This window comes from Jatropha curcas, chromosome 1 (assembly GCF_041381405.1).
Source record: "Jatropha curcas cultivar XTBG-Jc1 chromosome 1, XTBG_Jcur_1.0, whole genome shotgun sequence".
In the NCBI taxonomy this organism is placed as follows: domain Eukaryota; kingdom Viridiplantae; phylum Streptophyta; class Magnoliopsida; order Malpighiales; family Euphorbiaceae; genus Jatropha; species Jatropha curcas.
The window spans coordinates 31,381,707-31,394,560 of NC_143151.1; the positions used below are offsets into that span (position 1 = coordinate 31,381,707).

Consider the following 12,854-nt stretch of genomic DNA (forward strand, 5'->3'; position numbering starts at 1 on the left):
AGTGTACGTGCACAACTGTAGAGCTGTAGAACCATTAACCGGATGAGACGTGACGTGTCAAAACAAGAATCCGTTGGTCCGGTTGGCTTACATGGCGATTACATGTATTGGTTGTCGTGTACTTTTCTTTTTCCTTTCAATTCTGGAGATGCTTTTGAAATTTGATGGAGAGATATTTATAAGCCGTTACCTTTTTGCCACGTGGATAGGAAATCATCACCTGCCATTATGGGCCCCATTTCATCTGAAAAGTCCATGTTGTTGTGATTCTTTTTTTGGCATCTCCGGCCCATCCCCTTCATTTGATTTGTTTTGGACCGTTCCTTAGCAACTTATGCGGTTTTAATGTTTTCAAATTAAATCTTCTTCATTATTATTATTATTATTTTTTTAGTTCTACCAGTCTTCATGTGGAGGGTGATCATGTGATACATACATACATTGCAACACATACAATCGGTACCAAACCTCTAGCAATGGTCAGGAACTCATTTTCTTTTACTCCCAACAGCAATGATTTCAAATTTTGAACTTTTAATGTTACGGATTAATTTTTTATCTTCGTATGTCAAATCATTTTTCTATCATCTTTTTAACCCTTGTAAATTATTGTTCGATAATCTTGGCAAATAAAAGAATCCAACTCAAATACTTATATTATGTTTGGAAAGATGGAAAAAGTTAAATAAATGTGTAAAATGACAGTAATCATTTTTCTTTCAGAATGGAGTGAAAATTAGGTTAGAAAAATAGATAATAAATTTATTTTACACTCTTCTTAATATTTTCACCCCAATCAAATCAGAAATTTTGAAAATTTCAAAATATTTTCGTTTTCTATTTTACATCTATTTACATTTTAACTACATCCAGATAACCCATTGTTTTCCTAAAAAAATGTTACCATTCAATTTTTTAGTAATTTGAAATTTGTAACCTAATTCGCAAAATGGGAAGATGATTGGATTGATTGTTACCAAACTTACTACAGCCGATAATTGGAAATCTTGGAAGTAAATTGAGTTGACACATTTCATATCACAAAACTCCTTTATTGAATGGACCTACAAAATACAAATTGGCATTAACATGACTCCACCTCAAAAATACCTACCATTAGCAACCGTTAAATAAAAAAACATGTATATATATATATGATTCGTGGTCCATGTTCATGGTGGGCAACTTGCATCCATTTGTGCTCTAAATAGGAGTCCTTTTAGAACTACCAATGGGGCACTTTAACAATTTTTTCTTTTTTTCATTTTTTAGGCAAACCTCAAAATCTAAATATAGATTAAGTGAGAGTTTTAAAGCCGTTTACAATAAATGAATTCTATTAAAATTTTGAATTAGAGAAAATTGTTTCAATAATTAATTTAATATCATATTTTAAAGTAGCCTTTTTATTTCTGTTATTACAATCAGATTTGACCATTCCATGTCTAAAGACACCAGAAAGGTATGAGCTTTCCAAATCTTCCTTCAAGTTACAAGTTCTCTTATGTTGTATGGAGAACTGGAGATCTTGCTTTTAGGATCTAAGTTCTGTTCTCTTTTTGTTATGCGCATCCATGGATTAAAATGATTTGTTGTTAAGAGAATCCAATTTTTTTTTTTTTTCTGATTTTGGCATTTCTATTAATTTTCAGAAGTTTTACTAAAAAAGTGGAATTTACTATTTGATGTCATATTTACAGTATTAAGCAATGCAGTTGACTCTAAATTCTCCTCCTGCTAATAATTGAGTAGGGTGTTTTTTTTAATACCTGTACCAAATCTTATTCATGAATTCCTTAAACCTCAAAATCTAAATATGAATTTCTCATTTTAAATTGTAACATGCATGACAAATTTATTTGTAAATGAATTATATTTGAAATTCATTTATAAATGAATTCTACAACCATGATTCATTTGTTCCAAACGGACGGTTAGTTTTGAATAGGGATGAGAATTTCTTGGTTTTCTAATCAAGAGACAAATCAAACTAATTCAATTCGATCATATTTGGATAGTTATTTTTGGAAATTTGATTATTGAACGATTTAGGTATATCAAACTGTTTGATGTTTGATTTTTGGTTTGATTACCATATATAACTAACCAAATTTATTTTAAAGCCAAAATAACTAATTTGGTTTGAAATAACCGAATCCAAACCAATTTAATTCAGTTTGGATCAGTTGTTATACCATTTGGTTTTGATTTGGATATCATAAAAACATATTCGGATAAACTAAAATCGAGTTGATTTAGTTTGGTTAAATGAATGCTCATCCCTAGTTTTAGACATACGAGAATTAGTTGCAAGGGACATGAAAATTTCCATCTCTACAAATTAGTATATAATGTATAACTTACTAAAAATTTGACTATCTAAAATGCACATAAAAAAAACCAAAACCAATCATACATATTAGTTCGGTTTGATTTGAGTGATTTTAATTTTAATACTATGTTTGGTTGGATGTAATGTAATGGAGTGTAATCAAAGATGTAGTGGAACGTAATTAAGATTTCATTACTATGTTTGGTAATATAATTGATAAAATTTATGGAATGTAATCACCATTTCATTTTTATATTTGTTTATAAATATATAATATAATGTAATATAATTAAAACACTACTACCACCAAGCACACCACCGCCGCCGCCACTTCTTCACCACCACCAATTACACCACCATCACCACTCCACCACTATCACCACCATCATCACAACCAATCACACCACAACCACCACTCCACCACCACCTCAAACACCACTCCCACCACCACCAGATCATTATTAATACAAAAGACAAAAGAAATATCCGAACTAAAAACCATTCAATATATTAAACTATTAAAGATAATTTAGATTTATAAATTTATTTGAACTAAAAAATTAAAAGAAGTAAAGCCAAAAAACATTTTAATTTAAGGATGATCATTCATCCAATTTGAGTCAAATTGTTAAACGAAATAAATTAATCAAATTTTTTTTACTTAACTGAAATTTAACCGAATAAATTTTTTAACCGAACTTATCCAAACCATTTTGGACGAATTAATTTTGATTTTTAACCTAACCGAAGTTAAAAAAATAAAAACTTAATTAACTTATTGAATTTAACTGAAATTTATGATTAATCAACTGTAACTGAAATAAAAATTAACCGAAGTTATTAATTACTACTTAATCAAAATAAAAACTGAAGTATTTATAATTTTTAATTTTATTATCTACTTAATCAAAACGATATAGTCTTGAGAGTTGATTAGTTTGATTAATTATGTTAAATTAATTTTTAATCGATCACCGAAATTTTAATTTTCTTTAATTGAACTTTTAACCAAATATTTATTCATCGAACCAAATTAACCGAATTAACCTAATTAATCGAATTAACTGAATTGGCCGAACCAAATGCTAACCCTAATGTAAGATAACGAAATAAAAGTTAATTAACTCATTAGAAATTAACTTTTTTTTTTCATATATTTTCATCAAATAAATTAAATTACAATATAAAATTATGGATATTTTGATCTTTTTAGTGATTTTTCATTCTATTCTTCCCATTTCTATAATAGATTAAAATAATAAAATATAATTTTTATTCTGTGTTGCATATTAAGTACCAAAATATAATTTTTATTATATGGTGGTGATGGTATAGTGGTGATTGTGGTGGTGGAGTAGTGGTTGTGGCGGTGGAGTAGTGGTTGTGGCGGCCGTGGTAGAGTGATTTTGGTGGTGCTGACAGCAACGCAAAATGATGGTTGTGGTGGTGATGATAGCGGTAAAGTGCTGGTGGTGATTGAGGTGGAAATGGTGGAGCAGTGGTGATGGTGGTGGTAGTTGAGGTCGTGGTGATGGTGGTAGTTAAGGTGATGGTGATGTGATGGAGTAGTGGTGCTAGTTGAGGTGATGGAGCAGTTGTGGTGGTGGTGGAGTGGTGATAGTGGTGTGATTGGTGGTTAAGGTAGTAGTGGTAGTTTAGACAGAGGCGATGGAGCAGTGATGATGGTGGAGCTATGGTGAGGTGGTGATGATGGTGGTTGTGATGGTGGTGGAGTAGCAGTGGTGGTTAAGGTGGAGGAGCAATGGTGGTTGAGGTGGTGGAGCGGTAATGTGGTGGTGGTGGTGGTGGTTGAGATGGTGGTGAGGGTGGTGGAGCGGTGGTGGTAATGGCACAATGGTGGTGGTGGTGATAGTTGAGGTGGTGATGGTGGTTGAGGTGGTGGTGGAGTGGTAGTTGTGGCACAATGGTGGTGGCGGTGGTGGAGTGGTGGTTAAGCAGTGGTGGTAGTGATGACGCTGTGGTGGTGATAGAGTAGTTGAGGTGTTGGTGGTTGTGGTGGTGATATGGTGATGTTAAATAGCCTTAAATGGTAAAATTTTTATTGCATAACTTAATATAATTGGTATTATATCTGCTTAATGTAATGGGTAATATATGTTTATTTTGATGTAATGAATATTATATCAAATTAAGTAATGAAGATTACACATGTAATCTCAATTACATTACATTGTGCAAAAAAAAAAAAGTCTAACCAAACAATATAATCAATCATATAATGTAATCCTCATTCCATTACATGGTTGATTACATCATACCAAACATAACTTAATATCATAAACTAAATTTGATCTTTTAATTTTTTAAAAACTTTAGATCAATTTAAACAATTTAAGCAAATATATAATCAATTTAATAAGCTTGATACTTTAATATCTTCTTTGGTCAATGCGTATAAACAGATAATGCAATCAATTTGCAGATTATTTAGTTAAAAAGGGTGTTGATGTTGTGAATCCTTTTGTGGTATGGATTTAAGTTTATAGCTTTTGTGTTTTTCCATTCGGATGTTAATCTAGTTGTTTTTTTTTTTTTTTTATCTCAAGAAGAAACACTATAATTTATGTTTTTGAATCTATTATTGTTTATTTTTTTTCTTGATTTTTTTACTTAATTTTTTCAGACTAGGTTTGGGTATATTGAAAAGCCTATTGGCTTGGATTAATTGCCTGAATAAATTAAGTTTTTCTTGACATATTAATAAAATAAATTGAATTTGTTGATAAATATATATATATATATATATATATATGTAAAATCACCTCTGTTTTTTCTTCTTGGAACTAGGCGAAGAGAGGAGCCTGCCAGCCAGCCGTGGGTTATGCAAATTGTAATTAGAAAACAATTTTGCACGTTATAAACCTGTGGTTTAGCAAACAAAGTTTGACCCAGACTGCTCCAAATGTTGAGGTGGATAATATTTTAAGTACAAACCTACGCACTGCCTGCCAGGTTGCGTTGTCTGCTAATATTGAATTGAACAGTTTCATTTTAACACTCCCCATAATAATTCCTGGTTCCTAAAATATTTATTTCATTGTCAATCATCATCTTCACTTATTTGTTGAATAATAAGATATTTTTTTTTATTATAAACTAATTATTCCCTTCAGAGCATACGGATTCAATAGCTAATTAATATTACAATTAAATTTTTTTTACCTATAATAGAAAATGTAGGGAGTGAGAGATTTTAAAAAATCATTACTAATTTAATAAATATTATTTAAAAGAAATGATTGTCCTCTGCTGTATAGTCCACAAAATTATTTAAAATCAACTGGTGAACTAAAGCAGTGTTTCTTCAAATTTCAGCACTTAGACCCCCAAAATTTTATTTGAAGTAATATCGGTAAAGAAGGAGTAGTTGAAAGAGAAGCCACCTGATTTGACTTTGAAAATTAGTATCTAAGTTGGAATCTTTTCTTTGGAGTCTTACTTAGGCAATGAAGCTTGCAAGAAACATGCAACCCATGTTGTTTTTTTTAGCAAAATCATGCTGCTGAGGAAGACTGATTTTCTGAAAATGATGTTCCATTTCTTTTTAAAAAATTATTCTATATTTTCATTTTAAAAGACATTTTTTAAATTTTAGTATTGACGAAAAAGACTATGAATTACTCGATTCTTTCATAGTCAAAATTAATCTAATTAATAAAAAATTGATTGAATTCTTTCACGAATTTTTCAATTAATAGTGATATATCAATTTAATATATTAGGAAAATTCAGGTTTGGACTGATACGTTACTTTAAGTAAGAAAAAGTGAGCATTTTCAGAAAAAAAAATTGTAAGAAAAAGTGATTTAAATAGTTTTAAAAATAAATATTAAAGTTGTGAATATCAATTCTGTCTAACCTTATTATCTAAATTTAAAATTTTCAAATATTTGTAGTTACTATCTTCTTAAAAAAAAAACCTAACTCATATCTCTTATTTGTTGAAATCTCTAACGGAAAGAGATAAAAGGTGAAATTTAAATTAAAGATTTCCTAATAATTACTTAACCAATTTCTAAACATACCATCTAAATAATTGCCCTCAAATAGAAAAATAAATACGCAAAGCCACAAACAGCTGTAAGCACAAGGGCAATGCATGAGCGGTTTAGCCATTCACACTTGGCCACGTTCACATCTCACGTGTAATTTTCAACATCCCCATGTATCCCGTTTTCCTTTTTTTAAACAAAGGTAGGATTTCAATTGTCTCCTTGACTGTAAAATTAAAATTGAAAATATGAATAATTAATATGTTAGCAAAATTCTAACTTTTTGAATAAATAGTATTTTTTTTGAACTGGAAAATAAATAAATAAATATTTATATAGAGAAAGTTAATAGGATATGATATTATTAAAATGGGATATAATATTTGCAAAAAACATATATTTATCCCTTAATTTATAAAAAAAAAAAAAACCATCAAGACACTTCCAATTTTGATAATATTATATATTTTTTCACATTCAAATCTATCCCCGCTATTCCAAAAGAAGTCTTTTAATATTTTTATATGAAATTAAAAAATAATTAATTTTCTTAAAATATAATTTTTAAATAAAATAAAATAACGTTGAAAAATATATATTTATTACTCTTTCAGGTATTCAAATTACTTTATATTTTGAGACAAAACATCAATTTAAAACGATTTATATTGAATAAATGGAGTACTATTTTTCATCGATTAATTTTGACATTTTAAAACTTTTTTTATTCAATTTAATTGACACTTTCAAAAAATAAGGTAGTATTAATTATTTTAGTCTACAATTATCTTCATCTATACATATTCATTAATATTTCTAAAATTTATAAATTTAAGTGTATAATAAATCGTTGTTAAAGTTAGAGGTATTATGATTTTTTTATAAAAGTGAGGATATATTTATACATTTTTAGCCTATAAATAACAGAAGATATTAATTAAAAAATGGAAAATATCTTAAGGGCATTCAAGTAAATTAAAACCTAAGGGCAGTTCAGTTATAAAGAGAAATTGCGAGATTGATTCCGTTTGGCATACTTGTGAAGATCCTCTCGGTGGATACTTTCCCCCTCTCATTTGACCGTAAGCATATCCACACTTTCCCCTTTTATCACTGATTTACTTCCACCTATCCTTCTTCACTGTTCCTAAGCAACAATTTGTCTTCTTGCTCAACAAATCGGAAACCTTTATCAATTTCTCCAGCCCCAAATTAGCCTCCTCCTAATGAAATTGTAAAAATTAAGATGAAAACCTCAAAAAGTTGAGGTCTTTCGGTTAAAATTGTTTTGGGTTTTAAAAGTTTTTGTTTTTTTCTGGGTAGAGTTTGTTTTAATTTTTATATTTAAAAGATTGAAGTTTTTTGGGGTTTAGTATAAAAAGATATTTATAATATTCTTTCTGAGAAAACAATCTTCTTTAGCCACCCTTATCTCTCTCTCTCTATCTCGGTACTGCCTCTTATGCTCTCCTCTTGAAAAACCAGGATTTGGGTTTTCTGCAAGGGACCTAAAGAGAGATAGAGAGATAAGAAGGAAAATACAGAGATGGAGGCTGTGCTTCAAACCAAAGGGCTTCTTTCTTTTCCACCAAACCCCAAAACGAGAGCTTCTTTATACCCATCACAAGGCTTAAAGCAGAGGCTTGTTGCTGCAAAACCAAAATCCCTACCTGGGTTATCTTTATCTTCAAATGGGTTGCCTAGATTCCCTAGTGTTGTGTCAAAACCAATTGGGATTTTCCCAAAAGAGAGAAATTTGCATATTTGCAGGGCAGAAGCTGCAGCTGCAGCTGATGGTCAACCGGTGTTTGGTGAAAAAGCTGAAAAGCCTAAATTTTTGGGTATTGAGTTAACAACTCTCAAAAAAATTATACCTCTGGGGTTGATGTTTTTTTGTATTCTTTTTAACTATACAATCCTTAGAGACACAAAGGATGTGTTGGTTGTTACAGCTAAGGGGAGTAGTGCAGAGATTATTCCATTTCTAAAAACTTGGGTAAATTTGCCCATGGCCATAGGGTTTATGTTGTTATATACACAATTGTCTAATGTCTTGTCTAAACAAGCTCTGTTTTATACCGTAATCGTTCCGTTCATTGCTTTTTTTGGCGCTTTTGGGTTTCTCTTTTATCCTCTTAGCAACCAAATCCACCCTGAAGCATTTGCTGATAAGCTTCTCAATATCCTCGGTCCTAGATTTCTTGGTCCTATTGCTATTCTGAGGATTTGGAGTTTTTGTTTGTTCTATGTTATGGCTGAATTGTGGGGGAGTGTGGTGATTTCAGTGCTCTTCTGGGGATTTGCCAATCAGGTATAATATAATTTGATATGGATTTTGTTCAGGATTTATTTGCTTGATTCTCATTCATCATGGTTTTAGATGTTGATCTGATTCTGGTATCAGATTTTGTATTTTTTTTTTCGCATATACGCACAAATAATATTGAAAATATATCGTGTTACCTATTACTAATTAGAATTTTTATTTTCTATACTTTAATATATGTTGTTGGCTGTATAGGACTGCCGCTTATTTTGACCAAATTATTACTTGAAGCTGATTGATTTATTGTGTAATATAGTCATATAGTTGATTCAATTCTCTTTCATATGATTTTATGTGTGACTAATCCTTTTTCTTGTGGGATTTTAATTTATAATTTTCTCAATTTTTGATGGTTCTTTTATTTGATTACAAAGAATTACGTTCATCTCGCTGGAAAAAAAAAAAAAAATCAAATGGAGATTTGAAGGTTATGAAATTTGTTAATAATTCAGTGCATGCTGGGTGTTTGAGAACTTAAATGATGACTGGCTTGATGTTGAATGTTTAATTTAGGATTTCTGCAATTTGATTCTTCATATGTGAATGGTTACTTACTATTGTTTTAATCCATTAAATCTCAATGAAGTGAAAAAACATTGCCTTTTTATTTTGGGACTTGTAAATTTGGTTTTCAACAAAGCTTAATTAGAAGTTACTGCTTTAGGTGTTTGGAGTTTAATTTTCTGATCTTAGCATGTTGCAGCGGCCACATCGGTGTCACATGTCTAATTCCCTCCTCTATTGAAATAGGGTTAAATATCCAATAGAACAGGCTAAAGAACTATGTAGAATGTGTTTGTCAACTTTATGACTGTATGTTATTGTCCTCTCGCTAATTCGCTTTTTACAGTGATATTCAGCTAGATGTTTTAGACAATTGTTTGATTTTTGCCCTCCCTACTACCTTAGTTCTGGCTAATGTATGATAGAAATGTGTGGTTATTGTGGCAGCAAGTTTACTTTTCTTGAAATGTTTTTATCAGTCTTACTTCTTAATTGGTTTACTTATGTTATGCTTCCATGAACTTGAAGTGATGTAGATTCATTTCCTTTATTCATGGAAATGAATTGTGACTGTGATTCCCTTTTATATATTCATTTCTCTGTTGACTTGATCTCTGTTGTCTATATTTATCCCCAGAATTGTTGATTATATGCCATTTTGGGGAAGTTATTGAATATTTTTTTTCCTTCTTTTTGTCAATTATAATCTGTGGTTGACGTCTGCCTGTTGGTCATTAAACCTGTGAGCCTGTGACTAAGCATTTGAATGTTTTTTGCAGATCACTACTGTAGATGAAGCTAAAAAATTCTATCCTTTGTTTGGACTTGGGGCAAATATCGCTCTAGTTTTCTCAGGCAGAACAGTGAAGTACTTCTCTAATTTGAGAAAAAATTTGGGTCCTGGAGTTGATGGTTGGGCCATCTCCCTCAAAGGGATGATGAGCATTGTGGTGTTGATGGGGCTTGCAATCTGTTTCCTTTACTGGTGGGTGAACAGGTCGGTTGAACTCCCAACTCGTAGCAAGAAGAAGAAGGTAATCTAATGCATTTTTCTTTTTTTTTTTTATCATTAAACTAAATCATACATACACTTAGGCTGCTCAGTCTTGTTGATTTGAAGCTAGAGTTTTAGAGCACTGGCAAATCCAGAGGCAAATATTTGTTTAAAGTGACAAGTACTTTTTTTAATTATTGAGCTATTTAGACCTTTTTATTTGACACTGATTATGGTTTGCCTACTTTCTGGGCATACACTTTTAATACTGGCTGACAAAGCATTGTTTCTCTCTTCTAATTCTTCTTTAATTTTTTTTTTTTTTTTGGGCTTTCTTAATGCTAAGTTTAAATGCAGAAACCTGTATTTTCATTCTGTGGTATTCCAACAGCCATATTGATATGCAAAAGATCCTTTATTATTTTATCAAAGCTGTCATAGGTCAATTACATGCCACATCAATTCAATAATGTGCACAAGTACAACGCATCATAATAGCAAAGAAATAATGATAAGATTCAATTTATGAGCTTGCAAATAGGAGTTTCAGTATTAATAAAATAGTAATCAAATTTGTTTACCATTATTGGAAAATCATTGTGCAGGAAAAGCCGAAGATGGGTACAATGGAGAGCTTGAAATTCCTGGTGTCTTCAAAATACATTAGAGATCTTGCCACTTTGGTGGTTGCATATGGTATTAGCATCAACCTGGTTGAGGTTACCTGGAAATCTAAACTCAAGGCGCAGGTAAACTGAGTTTGGCCTATGTCTGTGTCCTATTTTTTTTTTTTTATGGCCCTGTTACTCACCAACTCTCCCTTTCTGTATATTTTGCAGTTCCCTAGTCCAAATGAATATTCGTCTTTTATGGGCGACTTTTCAACAGCCACTGGAATAGCAACATTCATAATGATGCTTCTTAGCCAATATATATTTGACAAGTATGGATGGGGAGTAGCTGCCAAAATCACACCCACTGTCCTGCTGCTTACAGGAGTGGGTTTCTTTTCACTGATTTTATTTGGCGGCCCTCTTGCACCTGCTCTTGCACAGTTTGGGATGACTCCTCTTCTTGCTGCTGTATATGTGGGTGCATTGCAAAACATTTTCAGCAAGAGTGCCAAGTACAGCTTGTTTGACCCATGTAAAGAGATGGCTTATATTCCTCTGGACGAGGAGACCAAGGTTTGTGCCCTTAACTTTTGTTGATGCTTTTATAACTTCAAAAAGTTTATCTCAGTGAACATTATATCATTTTTGAGTCTTTTTTTTTTCTTTTGAGGAAATCTTTGGGTCTTGATATTCAAAAGGAAGAACTAATAAAATCTTATAATGGCATAAGATGAAGGAGAAGTGTCATCTTCAAAGTTGTGATTTAGTTGACCAATTAAAGAATTTGGAGTCGATTGTTCAATTTTCTTCTCCAATCAATCTTGTAGGTTAAAGGGAAGGCAGCTATTGATGTTGTCTGCAATCCATTGGGCAAATCTGGAGGAGCTCTGATTCAACAATTTATGATCTTAACCTTTGGGTCTCTTGCAAATTCAACTCCTTACCTCGGAGGAACTCTTCTGGTGATTGTGCTTGCATGGTTAGCAGCAGCCAAGTCTCTGGATACTCAATTTACTGCTCTGCGCCGTGAAGAAGAGCTTGAGAAGGAATTGGAAAGAGCAAGTGTTAAGATCCCAGTCGTGTCACAAGAAGAAAGTGGAAATGGATCACTGACTGGTTCTACCCTCAATCCAGCAGCGGGTGACTCGACCAGCAGTTCATCTGAAACAACCCCTCGTAAGGTCTAAGATATTCTCTTCCCTCATTGAACTGGGGCAAGCTGGAAGAATAAGTGGAGCAAATGAGAAGCATCATTAGGTGAAACACCAACTTGTAGGATTTATTTATAGAAAAGAATAATTAGCCAAAGATGGTATGGATTCAACTGTTCTTTTCATTCAACTGTTCTTTTAAGTCCACTTTTTCCATGATGATGGGCTTAGTTCTTTTACTTCCGGTTCCTGTAAAACTAAATTTGTTAGATATTAATAGAAATCTGTTTTTTTCACATGATTTTTTCATGACAGTCTTGATTGATCACTAGGAAATTACTGCTTGAAATATACTGTTTGTTGATCACTAGGAATCATCGTGCCTTGTACATTTTGTTAGGCTGTTACTGCAATTTTTGGATTTGAAGCTTGCCCTGGTTTTTGGAATGGGGGAATTCTTTATTGTTTGATTTTTTGCATAAAAATGAATTTAACTTGTATTCATCTCTCAGTTACCGCTTGATGTTCAATCACATATATGAAAAATCAATTGTTTGGATAAATTAATGCAGAAAAAATTACTTTAAAATTGAGTTTTTAATATAAAAATTTTCAGAGCACCGACTAAAATAATATGCTAGAAATAATAATAAAAAAATAAATAGAAAAAGGAAATAGTAGTTTGCTGGTTAGTGTTCGGTGTCTACTATTTCCAAGAGAAGATGGTCTTGTGGTATTTTGTTGGGCTGATAAGATGAGTCCATCACATTAAAAAAACCCAAAAAAAAAAAAACCAAAAGGATGGGCCCAGTTGCAGGACCCACTTGCAACCTACAGCAAAAAGACAAAAAAAAAAAAAAAAAAAAAAACCAGAGTTCACGTGACAACTGTATCTGGAGTCGTTATAATTTGATTTCCCG

The 12,854-nt window shown here is 31.7% G+C and overlaps 1 protein-coding gene across 1 annotated transcript; it reads left to right on the forward strand.

The window, feature by feature from the left end:
• Positions 1 to 7,411: 7,411 nt before the first annotated feature.
• NTT1 (nucleotide transporter 1) lies at positions 7,412 to 12,230 on the forward strand. The gene is made up of 5 exons (XM_012217881.4): positions 7,412 to 8,656; positions 9,955 to 10,209; positions 10,775 to 10,918; positions 11,009 to 11,356; positions 11,611 to 12,230. The coding sequence occupies exons 1-5, from the start codon at positions 7,892 to 7,894 to the stop codon at positions 11,968 to 11,970; spliced, it is 1,872 nt and encodes a 623-aa protein (XP_012073271.1). The 5' UTR covers positions 7,412 to 7,891; the 3' UTR covers positions 11,971 to 12,230.
• Positions 12,231 to 12,854: the final 624 nt, after the last annotated feature.